This window comes from Zophobas morio, unplaced genomic scaffold, assembly GCF_036711695.1.
Source record: "Zophobas morio isolate AGI-343-1 ecotype UQ-CSIRO unplaced genomic scaffold, CSIRO_AGI_Zmor_V1 ptg000024l, whole genome shotgun sequence".
Lineage (NCBI taxonomy): Eukaryota > Metazoa > Arthropoda > Insecta > Coleoptera > Tenebrionidae > Zophobas > Zophobas morio.
In genome coordinates, this window is record NW_026972129.1 from 4,427,167 (window position 1) to 4,446,522 (window position 19,356).

A 19,356-nucleotide genomic window follows, 5' to 3' on the forward strand; every position below is an offset into this window, starting at 1 on the left:
TTATGCAACTACTTATTTCTTCCTGCGGAAAATTACATTAATAAACCCTTGGAAATACGTGTAGTACATTAATTAACAAGTAGTTTGATAATTTTGAATTATATTATTGGTTGATTGATGATAAAATGAAATGGTAGATACAATAATGCCTTGTATCTTGTTGACCCCAACTACGAAACGCTTGCTACAAATTGTTCAGTATGTTACATGTGCAGGAGCGGTCAGTTTAGGTGTCCACTTCCGCTTTCTTTTTGTTTAGTCGAAAGAGAAAGTTTTCATTCATAAGCTGTTTCATTCATAATCTGGTAGTGAATTACAGCTCTGTTCTAAGGTGATGAACCAGCATCCTCAGGTGGGAAAGATTTTATATACAAACAGCACGAATTGATTTTCAGTATCTCCTAAACTGGTTGCTATGGTAACTACAACTTACATTAATGTTTTCAATAAACAAAATTACAAAATTGTACTCCTATTTTTTTTATATAATGACGTGTCCTTTAAGATTCGCGTAACAAACGCTATCTTATTAAATAAAATACTCATGTAAAAATTTTAAAAATGATCTACGGTTATATATATAGACAAAACTTCCCTCGCCCCTGAAGTATATACAGTGCCAGATATGCAGCTTTTTCAAAAATTATAAAATTTGATTTTGCGAATGTTGTTGTTTAATGAGAACCCCTATAAATTAAAATAAAGATATGCGTGTGGTGTTAAAGTGAAGGTAAAAAAGCATGCCAAACATACGGTCGCGACCTTTGAAAATGGGAAAACGTGGTTTAACACACACTTCCAAATTTAAAAAAAATAGAGTTTAATTGTTTTGTTTGACAAAACAAATAATTTTGACAAATTCACTGTCCCGTTTTTTAAATTAGGAGCTTACATTCACATGGCTGTTATGATATTTAAAAAAATTAACAACTAAAAATATTTCCAAATTTTCTGGAAAATGGAGTGGGTCGTTCTTGAATTTGATGAATAAAACAAATTTTTTAAGTTATTCTGTTTAAGAAATCCTAAATAGATATGATGAAGTACAAGTATAGACGCTTATATATTTTGCAGATCTTCGATATTTGGCAAAATTTTGAAACGACCTCGTTAATTTGGGGGACCAATAAATTCTGACCATGCTTACAACTTTCAACATTTCAGAAAATTCAGATTTGCAGTTTCAAAGTTAAATTGTAAAATGTTATACAGTTTTCAATTTTTCCAAAAATGTGGATGTCTGAGGAAAAAAAATTGGTCGAAGCTCTTTCTAAAAACTATAAAATCTGATTTTCTGATTCTGATTTTAAAGTAAATGTAAAGAAGTGTGCTACGCGTATGTTTCAAATGTTCTTTTAGAAAGGACACGTATATCAGTTTGGATAGATTGCAGTGTAATACTAATATGTAATAACATTGTATTCCCAAATTTTCGTGAAAATGAAGTGAACCGTCCCTGATTTAATCAGTAAAATAATTTTTTTGAACCACCCTGTATAAGCGATTCTAAAAAATATGACTGCTATGTTAAATCACAAGTACAAACCCACCATATTCTTAGATAAGATTTATTCAGAAAAATTTGGAAATGACGTCATCAATTTTTGTGGGGAATAAACAGATAAATTTTGATTAAAAATATTCCCTGCTTACGGTAGCTTTAAAACGTTTGCAAGATTTCAAAGCATTCGGTATTACAGTTCCAGATTTACTCAATAAAATCAATTGACACATTCATTAATTTTTGTGAATCACCCAGTATAAACAATTGTAATAAATATGAATGCAATGATAAATTACAAACATAGACTCGTCATCAATTTACCATTTCCCAGTGACTTGGGAAACCTGGAAATGTCAGGGAAAATAAAATAGGCTTGGAAAGTCCGAAAAAGTCCTGCAGAATTTTCGGTTATACATAAATTTGATATTTGAATTTTATCTTTTTTCCTTAGCGAGAGAAATGTCGGAAACCGAACGAGTGTGCTGAATTATCCCCGAGTGCACTTGGTTTTCACCTTGTTTTTTTATTCCTAGACGTATTTTTTTTTCTCATGCTTTTCACCATCTTATCTATCGGAATAACACAACCCCCTAGATTCTTTACATATTCTGAGGCAAGAATTGTTTTTGATACAGTTTCTGTGTTAAATATGCTTCTCAGATCAGCTTTCATCAAATTTCTTTTAGAAAAAAGAGCTCACAGGCAGTATTTGACTGGGGAAAGCTTAAGAACAATATGTACAAATTTTGATAGATTCAGACAATTTATGCCAGAATAAATCAACCTCTTTAATATTTTTTGTCTTCAGGCAAAATTACATTTTTCCTACAAATATAAGCTACAATTTGAATCAATATGTTGTAAATCCACATTATGAGTAATTCTAGTCAGATTTTGAAAGAGCTCAAATAAAGTACATATATAGTAAAGAATTGTTTTAACAAAGGGATTAAAACACTGAGCTGTGGTAAATATTGGGTCTTCAAAATGAAATCTGTTTCTTATTTCATTGAACAAAGTGATTAGAAACTTTTACTACACATCATCTGTTCCAAATATTCATTACTAAAATCATGTGGATTTAAATATCTCGTTTCATTAATACCCGAATGCGTATTCTTGACACAAATATAATTCGAGGAGTCAGATGCATATTCTTGATATCAATATAATTTGAGGAGTCATTTGGAATTCTTCATATTGGCTTTGTTCTTTTGAGCTTTTCTTAAGTTATTCTTAGTGTTGCTTCCATCTGTTGCAAAATCAATCACATTGTTATTTGGAAGATGCAATTCTTCAAACATGGTTATTAAACATTTATACAGGTCAGCTGGACCCTCCTGATGGGCAGTCTCAAATTCTTTCTTCTTAAAAACCTCTAACAATCCCAGGAAACTTGTTGTTACTCTACCATTCCAAATATACTAAACACAAACACACATGGCCTTTACGAATCCTCGATATGTTGATTCATCTATCAATTTGCTGAATCTAACTTCTTTCTAAAATATCTACTATTAGCTTCTTGCGTTTGTCCAACTACATATTTTGTGATTGCTGTGGCCTTTGTTCTTACCATGTTTACATTTTGAATGACTGGATCATCTTTCGACATATTTTTCAAGCTATTAACTGGCTGATCCATAGCGTTGAAGGCTCATTTATGTTCAGCAAAAAAATCAAAAAGCCAAATTTCAAGCATTTTTTATTTAACGTCATTAGTTTCTTAAAAAAATATCACTTATACTGATTGTTATTTATTATCTTAATCTCATTTCTAATGTGTTTTGTAATACCTGGATGATTTTTTATCAGTCTTATATTCTACATATTTGGTTGTTTTAAAATTACCACCAATCAGAATGCCATATTTCAGAAATACAAAGCCCCCTAGTAGATCGCTGTATAAAAAGCAAATATTAGTGCGTAATTTTCTGACAAGTAAAATGTGCAACCTGGAAATTTCTGGAAAATTACTGGAAAACCTGGAACAGTCAGAGAATTTTACTAGAACAAATCGCTGGGAAGCCTGCATACCTGTGATAACCTTAAAACTTGTTGAAGATTTTAGAGCATTTGGTTTTGCAATTTCAAAATTAAATTGCAAAAGGTTGTTACACAATTCTGACTGTTTTTTTCAAAAACCTGGATGTCTCTGGTAAAAACTCAACACGGATTTATAAACTACACGTGTAGGACTATGTTATTTTATACATTTTAAAACTTATTTACTATGTACAATTTTGATGTGACGTCATGACATTGTTAGTGGGGACGAATAGACAAATAAGTTTCACAATAATCGGTCTAGTAGTTTCAAAGATTACCCATCTAATAAAAATCGACCCAGCCAGACAGACAGATGACAAACAGACGGAAACGGTAGACCACTTTCTTCGTAATCTAAAACTCGTGAAACGTCAACAAAAAATGAAACTGGCAAGTCGCCCAATGGACGATAACATCTAAAACTAATAAAAGAAAAATTATAATTAAATTATACTCTCATCTACTTTTTCACTTTTTCACTTTAATGGCTGCAGCACATAATCTAGGCATTCAATTTAAACGTTTTCTCTAGGGTGCTTGCACTTATTTTTTCCCATTTTTCCTCCAAAGATGATCTTCAATGCTCGCGTACTTTCAGGTATAACCCATCCCTTAATAATTCTATTGGGTTGAAGTCTGGAGACTGGGGTGGCTAAATCATGATTTTTTTTGCTTTGTTCTAAATCATTTTTGCACAACCTTGCAATCTTGTTGAAAAATTCTTCATTAATGATTCTTGTACCAAAGACCAAATCATTTTATACTGTTCTTTTTGTAAAATTACTTCAATTTTCACAAAGTCTCCAACCCTGCTACCACCAAAACAGCCCCAAACGATGACCGATCCTCCACCATGTTGCACTGTTTCCACTATTAGGCCCTCAGACATGCATTCACCAACTAATCTTAAAAATTCTTCGCCTACAGCCAAAAACTTCGATCTTTGATTTGATGCAGAACACATTTTTCCACAGATTCATTGTCCAGTCTTTGTGTTTTCTAGCCCATTCCAATATTTTCACTTTGTTAACAACCCTCAGCAAAGGTTTCTTAACCGCTGTTTTCTCTTAAGAACAACTTCCAAAAGTCTCCGTTTTATGATGGTAACAGATAAGGTATCATTTCAGCATTTTTTTACTTCTGCAACAAGTTCTGGAGCAACAAGCTTTTTATTTCGTTTACAATAAACTTATCCTCTATAAAAGTTGTCATTGTTGAGCGTCCACTTGTAAATCTGTTCAGTAATAATAATTATTGACCGGAACATTTAAATTTCTTGATAATGGAATCCACTGTGTTGGGACATATCTTCATTTCTCTGGTCGATTCGTAATGCCTAATTGATAATTGATAACTATCAGACCACGTGTGAGATATTTCTTTGCGTTTTTGAAATTTTAGTTAAAAAAAACAGTTAATTGGCACTGATAACGTGGCAATTAAAAACACTTGTTTGTACAAAAAAAAATGTATCACATCAATTTTCGTTCGAAAATTTACAAACAATAACAGTTTGGCCGTGTTAAGAAAAGTAATAATATAATTAGATAAAATTAGTAATACGTCATTATTTCATTAAAAATAGGTTATTTCTTCACTTTAAACAAAACGGCCATTCTGATACTGATTTTTTTTTCTAACATTTTTTCTAACAAACGTGTATATATATAATTAGATTACCTTAAATTCTTTTACAGTATACTCTCAGTCAGGAACGGATAAGACCACTTGGAAATCGGGAACTAACCCAAGGCACCAGTAGTTTTGGGACACCTGAGTCCAGTTTTATATAGTTTTAAATGAAGGGAAATTTGTAAAACCAAATGGTCCACTCGAATCTTTCACGAGCGCTATTCTAAATTTTCCCCACGCTGCACGGTAAGACGAAATCAAAAATATGTGGCCAAAATTCTGAAACACCCTAAAGTCATTAAAAAACTTTATGATCTTTATCAAATTGCATTGATTTTATTTTGAAACATGGTTTGCTAACTTTGTGAACGAAATGTGGTAAAAAAATAAATAATTAAAATACAAGATAAAAACTTTCATAGTTAAAAGTTGTTCGTGTTTAAAAATCATTATTAATATAATACGAATTAAGAAATAATCAAAACAAAAAAATAACCAGAAATATATACTTAATTATTAAATTTCATCACTTTCGAAACTGATTTCACTATTTGTTTCATCGGATGAAACTATCGCTTCTGTTTCCTCTGTATCAATTTCTTCTAATTCGTTTTTTAAAAGTTGATAAACTTCTGGTAGTAGTTTTGTAATTTTCCTTCTGTGGGCCTTCCTTAAAGAAGTTATTAAGGGATCAAATGACAAAAGAAACCTATTTAACAGATCCTGTTTGCTGTTTTTTCTGGAAGATTTCCGCGTATGATATTGCCGATATTTTCGCATATTTTTATTTCTAGACTCCTGTGCCTCCTCTGTTAACTGCCCAATAGAAAGCAAAGTTGATAAAATAATAATTGTCCCATGAATTAGAATTTTATGTACCGTCATAGGCATGTTAAACCATCCATATTCCTCGACAAACATTTTCGCTGTTTCAGTGGCATATATGCATTTCTTCTCCACCAGCAATTGGTTTAAAAATCACAGAAAATCTGTAGATTAAATTCTCCTATACTACAGTTATCTCTTCTGAAATTTTAGTAGTCAGCGGTTCTTACTTGCGATTTTTTTATGTCTAAACTTCAAATGACACTCGGTCGGCCCACTAGAGAAGATGTTGAAGATTTAGATGACGAAGAAGGAGTCTCTGCTCTCAAAGATACTAACTCCTTCTGTGCTGTCAACCATAAGGCTTAAAAAATCGCTCTTCATGTCTCCTACACTTGTCAAGTTTTGAGAAAAATTTAGAACACAGCCGTCTATCATTTTTCTTCAGTTCAAGAATTAAAGTTTTTTTGTCTTCAATATTGTAAAATTTTATTACATGAGCAATTAAATGTTTCCTCTGGACTGAGCGGTTTTAGTCGCGTTTTTCGCGAAGAAGAGAGAATAATTTCTTCCTGCAGAACATATTGAACTCAAATGTATCTCAAAAACACACTCATTAGTCTAAAGTAACACATATAAACTTCAAATTCCTGTATATGTACCTATTAAATACAAAAAATTTTTTAATGCGCTGAACCGATAAATCTAATTCACATATTTTGTCAAATATTTCGAAAAGGGATGAAAAGGAACATTTCAAATTTTGAGGGATTTGTCACCAAATTTTACAGATTCATATCCCATTTATACAAAGTGGGGCATTGTGGGGCTTTTTTTATAAGTCACCGCAAACATACAAACGTACTTCCAAGTTGACAAAATTTACGACACTATAAAAAATGTTTTATTTAATGTGAGGTACAAACAATAACTACAATATAATTAATGTGTGAAAAAGTACTCTTCTGGTAATATGGGATACGAGATGTTGCATGTTTACCATAGACGAATTGTAAGAACCTGACGAATATTTAATCTCTTTACCGTCGTTTCCAAAAAATTTCGGGCAAATGACATTGAAATGAAAGACATGTTCCCATTGCTTTTCATTGATCTATGGGGACCTAATTTGCTGATCTTGCCCGAAATTTTTTGGAAACAACTGTAACGTTCAATTTAGTAGGCGCAGCCACAGAAACGATGGGTCACTCAGGTGCAGGACAGGTATATTTGTACCGAGACACCAAAAACAGGATGAAAGACAGCCATGGAAAATTCTATCAGACACAAATATTCAAACATTCATGGCTGCCTTTGATGCTGTATTATATGCTGTCTTGGTGTAACACACAGAAACTATTTTGTTACTGCTAAGCGATACAATACTGTTAAAGTTACACTGAACGAATACTTACAGGATTTTTATAAATGATTCTAAGGGCGTAGTTGGCCATATATTTAAAAAATCCCGCTTCGTTGAAATTATGCCTCATTATGACAGTTCTCACTTGTCACTAATGTCATTTGTAACCTGTCATTTAAAGTCATCGTTTTTATTGTTTTAACGTTTTTCACATGTGAATTACAGTAATTCTCGTTAATCCAAGATCAAACCAACAAAACAGTCGTTTTCAAAACTCTTGGTGCTTGCGTACGAAAATTTTGTTTTTTTGATTTTTCGAGAAACTTTCATTTTTAAATATTGTTATCGCAATGAGACTTTCGTAAACAAAGAGTGTGTGTAATCTGTAACCGCTTGTAAGCAAGAATATCTGGCCAAATACCGTGATTTAATAATTCAGAAACACCGTTAGGGGCTCACATTAGAGATGTAATCAACAGATTTGTTCGAACTGGCAGTGTCAACGAAGGGAAATCTGGAAAATTTTCAGTATCTGAGGAAGTTGTTGATAATTTGAAACGACTTGAGCACAGTCCGCAAATATCTTTAACAAGATTTCCTCAACAGTCAGGAATTTCTGTTGCAACATTAAATTGGACAATGGGTATTGACGAAAGGATTACACAACATTTTTGAAATTAAAAACAGAGTGAAGATGTGCCTTGAACAAAATTAACATTTGCAACATTTACTGTGATGTTTAACATCACATCAAATTTGTTTCTTTTTATTGCAATGAATTAGTTTCATTTTTTAATAAGATATGAAGCATTTAGGCAACCAGTTATACAGTTGCGAGTGGTATTTGTCGTGCGTCCTTGGACATTTAGTAAAGTTCAAATCTGAGAGGCGGCACGTTTTCATGACGTACTTCGACCCTATAATCATTTATAGAAACCCTGTACTTGTTTTACAGTTCGATAAAGTTCCCCAATAGTTTCAAGATCCACTATGTGATAGAAACATAGAAAATAAGCTGGTCTCTTAAAACTGCCGCAAGTGGCCAACCTACCAACCTGTATTTTAAACGCAAAACACGGGTATTGTTTTTAACAATTTTCTGAATGAAAAAGTATGCTATCCAGAAACAGAAATTAATGCTTTATTAAACACATATCAATACAGGCGACCTGTTATTCTTATTTCAAGATATTTTTTTTTGTTATTGCAAAAAAATGTAAATTTTCTAACCCTGAAATTATAATATAATAATAAAATGTAATATTCAATAATATATCAGTATCATATTATGTTATTAATACCCTTAGTTATCTCTAATGTAGGTGTAATCCCAAATAGCTTAGTTGAGAATTTAAAGTCAAAAAGCTGTTTTATTAGGAACATGTCATATTGTTCGTAAGTTTCTCGAACAGTCTGATCATGTCAGTCAGATTAGATTAGCACCAGTAGGTCAGAGTAGTGTAGGTCACTTTCCAAGTGATGCGCGGATAAATGATCGGTAGTTACGCTAGACTTTTGGGGATGGGGTGAGATTAGAGAATAATAGCAGACTAATTTGTATGCTGTAATTTTAGAATCTAGAAAGTTGTTTTGTTAATCTAATCAATGCATATCATTACTTGGTCTTAGTACCCGTAATGATAGAAGTCTTGCCTGAATGCCGGTCATTTCCAGGTCAGTGGTGGGTCTTAATTATTATTGTATCCGTTGTTAGGATAAAAGGCCATGGAGTTAAAACTTGTAAAGTTAAAACCCAGATAAATCTGGGACAATCTGTAAAACACAGTTAAGAATATTCTATACTTTCATTTGGTGACGGTTGTGAACTCGTCAAATCACTCAAGAAGTGGGAAAAGTGTCAAAAACCGTTTTTGTTTTTTTTTATACAATCTTTTGTAATCATTTGGTAGTGTATCATTGTAAATTGTAGTTCTTAAGTATTAATTTTTAAAATGGAATTTACAAAGAGGCTGTAATGTAAACAGTTCATTTGACAGACGCCAGCTTTGCCTACAATTTAATGAAATCACATAGTCAATAAGTAGTTTTCGAACTTTGAACATATCTTGCATGCGCAACTAATTTTGCTTAAAAACCTTCAATTACCTATGCACTGCACCTTCAACATTTACAAGTAAATACATAATTAAATGTATTTAAAGCAACTGATGTCGTTGTTCGTCCTTGTAGTCATTAAATTGCCGCTTGTATCCATTATGAGATTATGACTGATAGAAATTTTGTTCGCCATTATTTGAATTTCGTCGATATTTTAAATAAATTCCGTTTTATTGAAAATGAGTTTGAAGCTGGATAAATTTTATTGGTATTAATCAATACAGCGACTACAGTATTGCCAAGAGCAACATTGCATACCATATGCGACCGTGCAAGGTCGTTTCCTGCTGACTTTTTCATTACGTGTTTTCGATACTTCATAAGAAGTATAATGACTAACACATTACCATGCAACAATGAATAAATAAAATACTTCGGAGTAATGATGACATTTTGTTCTCAGTTAAATATTTTTCATTTTTTTTTTGTTACAAAAACTTTTGCATATACGAGCGGATGAGCGAATAATTTGTTATATATATTTAGGTACCAGGCAAAATCAGTCGCCATTGTATGACATGTCAAAATCATAAATCTACTTTCAAGAAAAATGAAAAGGATGGTTGTTATAATTCTTGTAATACCAAAACCTTTTGTAAAATCAGAACCCATAAGCAAAATTTAATGTTAGGCAAGTTTTTTTACTCAGATGTCTTTTCCTGCTAAAAATGAATGCCTGCAATGAACCTACCGTGTACTTGCATGAAGGACATGTAGATACAGAATTAATTTTTATTTCATAAAATTTAGAATATTGTGTAAATTTAATTATTACTTTATACTCTAAAAATGCATAGTGGTAATGAATACATACCGCTACATCAGCAATCAACTGTTAACAGTAAATGTTATCAATGAAGGCATATGTCGATAGTCCGGATACAGCAAATCAAATTTATCATCCTACTTTTTTCTACTGACGTTAAGCCACTAAGTGTGTACAGTCCAAGAAATCAACAACAGTAGGACAAGCATTTAATGGACACCGCACATCAAAGGGCAGTACCATATATTTATTTTAATAAGACGTTATCAATGTTTAGGTGTTTGCAGAATTAGGTAGTGTTTTAGGCCTACTCTGGGAATTAAAAATTTATAGACTGAATCGAAAGATTTAGATAAAAAGGACGATTGGTATAAAGTAAAACTGACATACATCACAATAATTTAGAGGTTGAAGCAACCTGATAATCTTGAGATAATATGAGATAAATAAATATCTTCATCTGTTTGATAGTGATCTTTCAATAGTTTCGCACTAGAGAATTTGCACGAACAAAAGTTGGTAAAAAATTTTGACAGTCGCACTCTGAATGGGTATTTTCTTTAACTAATACAGTGAATTCACCACTAACTTTGATTTACCGTGTTTTCGCAGTAAGAAATTCAGACCGTATTTTGCTTGATTCAAAGTTAAATTATTTTTTTATTAGTTGGTACCTTCCTTTAATAAAAAAAAAAAACCGACAGTGGGATCGAGTAATACCTCTTTAATTCTAAATATATCTGGGTCTTCGGTAGGGGCTAGGCGTCATTTGATAAAAACCGCTATATGGAAAGGGGAATCAATTAGTACCTCATTTGAAATCTTTATTTTTTTCTGAACATGAAAATCTAATTTTGTTTGTATTTTGTTGCCATTGCTGAAACATAAAAACTTAAAACACAGTTTTTCTGAATTAAATGCTCGAAGTGAAATGCACTCACACCTTGGCAGAAACAAACGGTTAATGAGTTCTTCTTATACTTTAAAAAATGTTTCCTGTGTAATAATTCTGTACCTACAGGGTTATTCACGAGAAGTTCCTCGCCGAAAAAATTCAAAACTAATACAATTGCAAGCAGGGTTTGTTAGTTACTACCTTTTTTTACTTCCCGAGCGTAAGCAAAAGAAGTATTGTAATCGAGTCCGTCGACCGACTCTCTACTTTTACGTTTTCTCGACCTTTCATGACCCCTAGAGGACGAAGCGATAGGTCTTCGCCCGTTTCCGTCTGACGTTCCGGATTTTTATTAGACCGAGAGTCTCCGAAAGTACTGGACCGATTGTTGCGAAATTTTGTATTTATATTAGGAATATCATGTAGATGGTAAAACGCTAACCAAAATTTGTCTAATCATCCCCACCACTAATACGATGACGTCAGTTCAAAATTGTACATAATAAATGGATTTTAAATTGTATAAAATAAAATAGTCCTACACATGTAGTTGATGACTCCGAATTGAGATTTTACCCGAAACGTCCAGATTTTTGAAAAAAAAATCTAAATTCTGAAACAGTATTTTGCAATTTAATTTTAAATCTGCAAAACCGAATGCTTTGAAATCATGCAAATGGTTTACAGTTATGACAAGCATGATACATTTTTAATCAAAATATATTTACTTATCCCCTCCAAAAACTTGATGACGTCAACTCAAAAGTTTGCCGAATAAATCCTATCTAAATATGAATGGAATTTATCATTCCATTCATAATTTTTGGATTTGTATATACAGGGTGACTCAAAAAAATTAATGAATGGGTGAATTTATTTAATTGATTTAATCAGGAACTACAAAACGAATGCTTTGAAATCTTGGAGATGTTTTACAGTTATCATAGGCATAGTAAATTTTTAGTCTAAATGTATTTCCTCATCCAACCCCTAAAAAATTGATGACGTCACCTCAAAATTTTGCTGAATAAATCCTATCTGAAATGTGCAAAGTATGATGAGACAATACTTGTGATTTATCATTTAATTCATATTTTTTAGATTTCCTTAACAGGTCACTCAAAAAAATTGATGAATGAGTCAATTTATTTTATTGATTAAATCAAGAACTACAAAACCGAATGCTTTGAAATCGTGGACATGTTTTAAAGTTACCATAGGCATGGTAAATTTTTAGTCAAAATGTATTTGCTAATCTCCCCCTAAAAAATTGATGATGTCACCTCAAAATTTTGCTGAATAAAGCCTATTTTAAATGTGCCAAATATGATGAGTCTGTAGTTGTGAATTATCATTCCTTTCATATTTTTTAGGTTTGCGTATAGAGGGTTACTCAAAAAAATTAATGAAAGTGTGAATTTATTTTATTGCTTTAATCAGGAACTACAAAACCGAATGTTTTAAATTTATCATAAGCATGGTAAATTTTTGATCAAAATGTATTTGCTGATCCCCCCTAAAAATTTGATGACGCCACCGCAAACTTTTGCTGAAAAAATGCTTAAATGTGTAAAGAATGATGAGTCTATACTTGTAATTTATCACTGCATTAATATTTTTTAGATTTGCTTATACAGGGTGTCTGAAAAAAAAATAATGACTAAGTTAATTTTATTGATTATTAATTATTACAAAAATGTAATACGAAAAAAGACATAATAGGCTTGCAGTCGTCACGTTCCCGGCAGGAAGGGAAGTACTGTCTAAACTCTTTAGACCAATTTTTTTGTAAAACATTGCTGTTTGCTTTTGATAATTTGAAAATAAACGTCCATTTTTAGGTTAAAATCATAAACAAATTTAAAAAAACAGCTAGTCCGGATGTCTCCTGTACGAATAAAATTTTCTATACAATCCTAAAACAGTAGCCACAATTCTGCACAAACCATAATAATAATAATAATAATTGTAATAATAATTTTGTCTAGAGTTTTACTAGGCGAAGGCTATGAAGTGTAACTTTTTAAGACAAATGTGGAATTTAGTTGCCGACACCCGATAGGACCGAGGCGAATAAGTTCTACATGAGTCTTAAAAAGAAGACTTCACTCCAGAGGCTCATATTACATTTTGTTTTAAATAGGCAGTTGCAACCCTGAACAATTTTGCCACCGTATCATTTGCCATTTCTTTTAGGTTAGGTGGCGTGCAATTCATTTCTTCGCACATTTCGTGTATATAGAAGAATGCTTAATTTGAGAAAATGTTCTAGCACGTTGAGTTTTACTTACGTGTGCAACGAAATACAACTCAAAATGACGCGTAATTCCAGTCTACCTTAAGTTAAAAATCAATAAAAAAATTAAACACTTAACTGCCGACTTTGATGGATTTTAATGAAGATTTCAGCGTTTTTAATACCAAAAAAAATATTTTCTGATTTTCGTTCAGAAAATATTTTAAGGCCCCATTTTATATATGTATATGTATACTAATAAAATTGTACAACTTAAAAGCCAAAGAACCCAACCTCCAAAGCTCTAAAATGCTAAATTATAGTGGCACGACCATCTGTTTGTAACCAATGAAACCTCGTGTGATTTTCGTCACAACAGTAATTTCTGTAACATATTTTGTTGGAAAGAATCAGACGCCTTTATTATATTATACAGGGTTATTCAGCTAAGATATACATTTACAAACTTTGATACAATTCAGTTTTGAAACATTTTTTGTAATCCAAGGTGTAAATAATTACACCTTGGCTAAATCCTACAGACCAATTAGCTTAACATCATTCTTGCTGAAAACGCTAGAAAGACTAAGCGAAAAAGAGATTCGGGAGACTGCTTTGAGCAAGCAACCTCTACATCCGAACCAACATGCCTACATCCAAGGAAGATCCACCGATACGGCCCTACACACAGTTGTAAACCGTATAGAGTGGGCGATGGAGAACAAACTCTTCACCTTAGGAATGTTTTTGGATATTGAAGGAGCGTTTGATAAAACGACCTTCAAAAGCATAGAGCTAGCCCTACGAGAGCACGACGTGGACCCTACCCTAAGTAGGTGGGTGGCCGGTATGCTGAGAAACAGGGAAGTAATGATTAATGTAGGTGGCACTGAGATCGAGGCTGTTGTAGACAGGGGATGTCCTCAGGGAGGAGTTCTCTCTCCTGTACTGTGGGATACTGTCGTTGACAGCCTGATACGACGCCTCAATGATCTTGGCTACCACACAATTGGATACGCGGACGATCTAGTCATTCTGCTAACAGGAAAAAACGCAGATACATTATGTGAGATAATGCAAGCTGCAGTAAAAATAGTCGAGGAATGGTGCAGCAGACATACCCTCTCCGTTAATGGAGAAAAGACGAAACTAATCCTGTTCACCAGGAAAAGGAAAATTGGTACACTACAGATGCCAAAAATATTTAACACAACGCTCCAACTTTCGGACGAAGTCAAATACCTGGGAGTTGTATTGGACTGGCGACTGAATTGGAAGAAGCATGTAGATGATAAAGTAGAAAAGGCACGCTCGGCTCTTTGGCAATGTCGTAGGGTGGTGGGAAGGTCGTGGGGTTTAAATCCCAAGATCGCCCTCTGGATCTACACGGCAATAGTCAGACCGATGCTGTGCTATGGAGCTTTAGTTTGGTGGCCCAGAGCCAGACAAAAAACAACAGCCCTGCAACTTGAACACGTTCAGAGAATGGCGTGTCTCAGTGTTACAGGAGCAATGAGGACCACTCCCACAGCGGCTCTGGAGACTCTTCTTTGCTTAGCACCTCTTAACCTTTACATAGAGGAAGCGGCAATGACGACGTCTCTAAGACTTCACTCTCTGGGAGTATGGAACAAGCAAGGCCGCACAACGAAGCACACTCGGATCTTAACGGAGGCGTTCAACAGAATACCCTTGTTAAGGATGGGGTGTGACCGAATGGGCACAAAATTAATATATGAGAAGGCATATAGAATATCAATGAATGATAATTCAGAAGGACGAGCCGACATAGATATCTATGTCGATGGTGCCAAAACAGATAGTGGTTCAGGAGCCGGCATCTACTCCGAACAACTGAACGCACAAATTAGTGTACCTCTCGGCACCCACACGTCTGTCTTACAAACAGAACTGATGGGAATAATGCTGGGAGCTAGAATCATTGCTGAACGTGAAATCGGCAACAAATCAATACGCATACTTACTGACAGCAAGTCTGCACTACTAGCCCTGGACAGCTGTATGGTTCGATCCGGGCTGGTTTGGGAGTGCAGACAAACGCTAAAGTATGTAACGCAGAGGAATAGTGTGGAACTTTGTTGGATCAAAGGACACAGTGGCAACGAAGGAAACGAGAGGGCAGATGAGATGGCGAAGCGAGCCGCGCGCATGCCCTTCTGGGGACCCGAACCGGCAATCACGCCTTCGGTCGCCCTCTCGAACGAACTCGTAAAGCAATATACCCAGAGACGCCATGAGCAGATATGGGTGAAATTGAGCAGCTGTCGGCATAGTAGAGCTTGTATGGCGACACCAGACCGTAAGTTGACGAAATTTTATCTCTCACTTTCAAGGGACAAACTGCGTAAACTGGTAGGATTCCTTACGGGACATTACCAGTTTAACAAACATCTACATACGATAGGGGTGGTAACAGACCCAATCTGTCGTGGATGCAATGAAGAAGAGGAAACAGCTGAGCACATTCTTCGTGAGTGTCCAGCCCTAGCCTCCTACAGGGAATCCATACTAGGGGACATCTGGCCTAGTATGGCAAATATCAGGGAGTTTCCACCCTCTGCATTACTCAAGTACATTCAAGCAGTTGGGTGGCTTAACGAGTAGAGGAGCGGGAAAACACCCTGATATGGACTTGGGGAAGGTACAATGGGCCCAAAGGCGAGGCCTAAGTGCCGGCTGGCTACGGTCAGCCCCCATAATTTAAGAATCCAGAATGAAGATTTCAGCGTTTTTAATACCAAAAAAAATATTTTCTGATTTTCGTTCAGAAAATATTTTAAGGCCCCATTTTATATATGTATATGTATACTAATAAAATTGTACAACTTAAAAGCCAAAGAACCCAACCTCCAAAGCTCTAAAATGCTAAATTATAGTGGCACGACCATCTGTTTGTAACCAATGAAACCTCGTGTGATTTTCGTCACAACAGTAATTTCTGTAACATATTTTGTTGGAAAGAATCAGACGCCTTTATTATATTATACAGGGTTATTCAGCTAAGATATACATTTACAAACTTTGATACAATTCAGTTTTGAAACATTTTTTGTAATCCAGGCTCAAGTGGAATCGGTATTATGGGTTGCCTATTTTAAAAACACAAATGGGTCATTTTAGCTGAATAACCCTATTTTTGCAGTTGACAATTGTATACAGCATTTTGGCTGAACACAACTCTAGGACATAATCCATCCTTTCGCGGGAATTCTGCAAGCGGGTGCGCGATTTACACGTTTACAAAGATCCTATAGTTGGATTCATGTATCTTTTTACACACGTGGCCAAAAGCTAACGTCCGAACTAATAACTGTCACTTTGTAGTAATTAGTCATAAAGATGACAATGTTCATAACCTCAACATGACGATTGGGCCTTGATTTTGTTGGACTGGGGAGCACGCCCAGTCTTTCTTTTCGAGTTTTAATCTTCGAAACCGTTTGGTGAGTTACGCCTGGAGCATCTGCAACTCGCTAAAAATTTGAGCGAAATTATTAACCATGAACCTTCAGGTGGTTTGTCCTTGCTTGTCTATAGCATTTAATGAGATTAAAGGACCACCGTTTTCCTTCTCAAGAGCAAAATACTCTATAAGATTGGATAGACCATGTCCTGGACACTAAAACTCAAAGGTTTGCCCGGCATGTTGTAGACGAAACACGAACAAGTAATAAGATAACAGAACAGAAAATAGGACAACGAAACAAGAATACTAACAACCAATGAACTTTACCGAAGAACTGAATAGAAAACTGGAATAGAACAACGTAAAACTGCGATTAACCACTCTGAGTAAAAACAAAAATGACAGTGACGTTTGATGAAAAATCGATGAATTATTAACAGTGACTAGATTGACTACATCAGTGCCTGTCGCATGATGTGGACGCATTTATTACGCATTTTATCTTTTCCTAATTCAATAAACTTTGTGGAAAAGAATAACTGACGTCGAGCGTAATTTGGACTAATTTTGGTAGACATACTATTTCTCTGGCTCTTCATTTCTGTAATCATTAAAACAAAGATTCCTATTTCTAATTAAAGAAGCCTTTAAAAATGACTCTTGTGACGTTCATTCATCATAACCATTTTAGAAGAACCAATAATCGCGTACGAATATATTTGCTACCAAGCTGTGATTCAAGTTCTTCTTTTGAAGAAGAAGGATAGTCATCCAGTGAAATCTGTCACTTCACGAAAATCCCAGGTAGTTCGTGAAGCGCCGTCGTCTAATGTAATTAGGATAATTACATCAGTTGACGCCGTCTTTACTTAAAATAAAATTTTGACCAAAATCCTGAATATTGATAATAATAGTTAATAATGGATCTATTTTATCAAGAAATCGCTTTTTGGAGGACAAATATAATTGTAAACCGTCAAAAATGCAATGCGAAATAACAGATGTTTATGTTGTAAAGTTCAAATTAAATGTAACACTTGTACCAGGCGCTGTCACAAAAGCACACGGTGTGGAAATTAATAATCTCCAAAAATGATGTTTCTTTTTCCTCGTTAGTTCTGTCTCTTCCCGCATTATAATAAGTCTTCAGCAAGTGCCGTTCATTTAAAATAGGCTGTTGCTGAAGAACACTATTTTACATTATAAACCGTCTTTTCCTGAAGAGATTAGCGTAAAGAATTTAATAATAACATTCAATGACGGAACTTTACGTGTCGCCCCGGAACTTGACGAATTTCAATAAATGACAAGGATATATACGATGGAGGAAGCTGTATACAAAAGAAAAATCGTTTCGACCAATATAATGATCTTGATTTTTTCGAAAAATTTCGCTTAACTAAACAATATTGTTAGTTTTTGTTAAAAACTCTGCTAAGCAGTGTATCATTAATTTTCCTCTGATAAGTATTCCTGTTAAAATTATTCGACGTACTTATTTTGCATTAATTTGTAGTATATTTTGATTTTAATAAATACATTATTGTTTAAATAAATTGTACCACTAACAAACATTTAATAACTCTGCGGCCTGTAAAAAGTGATGCTTTGTCAATGTGAGAATTTTCAAACGATTCTATGATGGTTATGATTCAAAAAACTTGAAAAGAAAACATACAATGGTGTTTTTTTTACGATATTTCTCAGCCATATTTTTTTAATTGATTGAACTGGTCTCTGCGGTCTAGAATATGAAAAAAGCTGCAGTTTGATGTATGATACATCTATATTAATATCATTTTTTCATGCAAAGAACCGAAATCGTCTAGCGAGTCCCCTTAATGTCCTCCTAGTCGCAACAAAAAATCCCAAAATGTCAGTGTAACAATTAGCGCTGAGTCACAATGTTAATAAAAAATCAATTCAAAAAATAATGAAAAAGGAAAATTTTCACTCGTACAAAATGCATTTGGTACAAGAGCTAAACGAAGATGATTTTGATCGTAGAGTTGAGTTTACCGAAATAGAACAAAACGGGAATTTTATCAACAGGATTTTGTTTTCTGAGGAATCTACGTTTTGTTTAAATGGTCATGTGAACAGACACAACTGCATGTACTGGTCTGACACAAATCCAAACTGGATGGAGCAAATCCACACACAGCGTCCAGAAAAACTGAATATTACGTTCAAAATTTCTACGAACTCTGTCTAACATGTCGGGAGTTATAGATGTGCATGACGCTATTATCCTTTCACGTAAGTGGTTTTCATTTTGGATTGGGACGCTATAAGCGTCATTTTTCACCTTCCCACATAAAAAAAAAAATTAATGGCGTTAGATCAGGGCTCCGTGCAGGCCAAGTGTACTCTTCTCCTCTAGCAATAAATCTTGGTCCAAACACTCTATGTAAATAGTTCCTAACGTCTCTCTGATAATAATAATGAGCGGGAGCGCCATCATTTTAAAACCAAATTATTCTTCGTATGTCTAGCTCTACGTTTTCCAACAGGTTAGGTAAAATATTCTTTAAAAAATTT

At 34.1% G+C, this 19,356-nt stretch overlaps 2 protein-coding genes across 2 annotated transcripts in view; both read left to right on the top strand.

The window, feature by feature from the left end:
• LOC135134794 (zinc transporter ZIP11) overlaps positions 1 to 19,356 on the top strand; it is a 195,063-nt gene that overhangs the window by 168,210 nt on the left and 7,497 nt on the right. The window lies entirely within an intron of this gene.
• LOC135135357 (uncharacterized) lies at positions 14,749 to 15,851 on the top strand. The gene is made up of 2 exons (XM_064064385.1): positions 14,749 to 15,690; positions 15,743 to 15,851. The coding sequence occupies exons 1-2, from the start codon at positions 14,793 to 14,795 to the stop codon at positions 15,763 to 15,765; spliced, it is 921 nt and encodes a 306-aa protein (XP_063920455.1). The 5' UTR covers positions 14,749 to 14,792; the 3' UTR covers positions 15,766 to 15,851.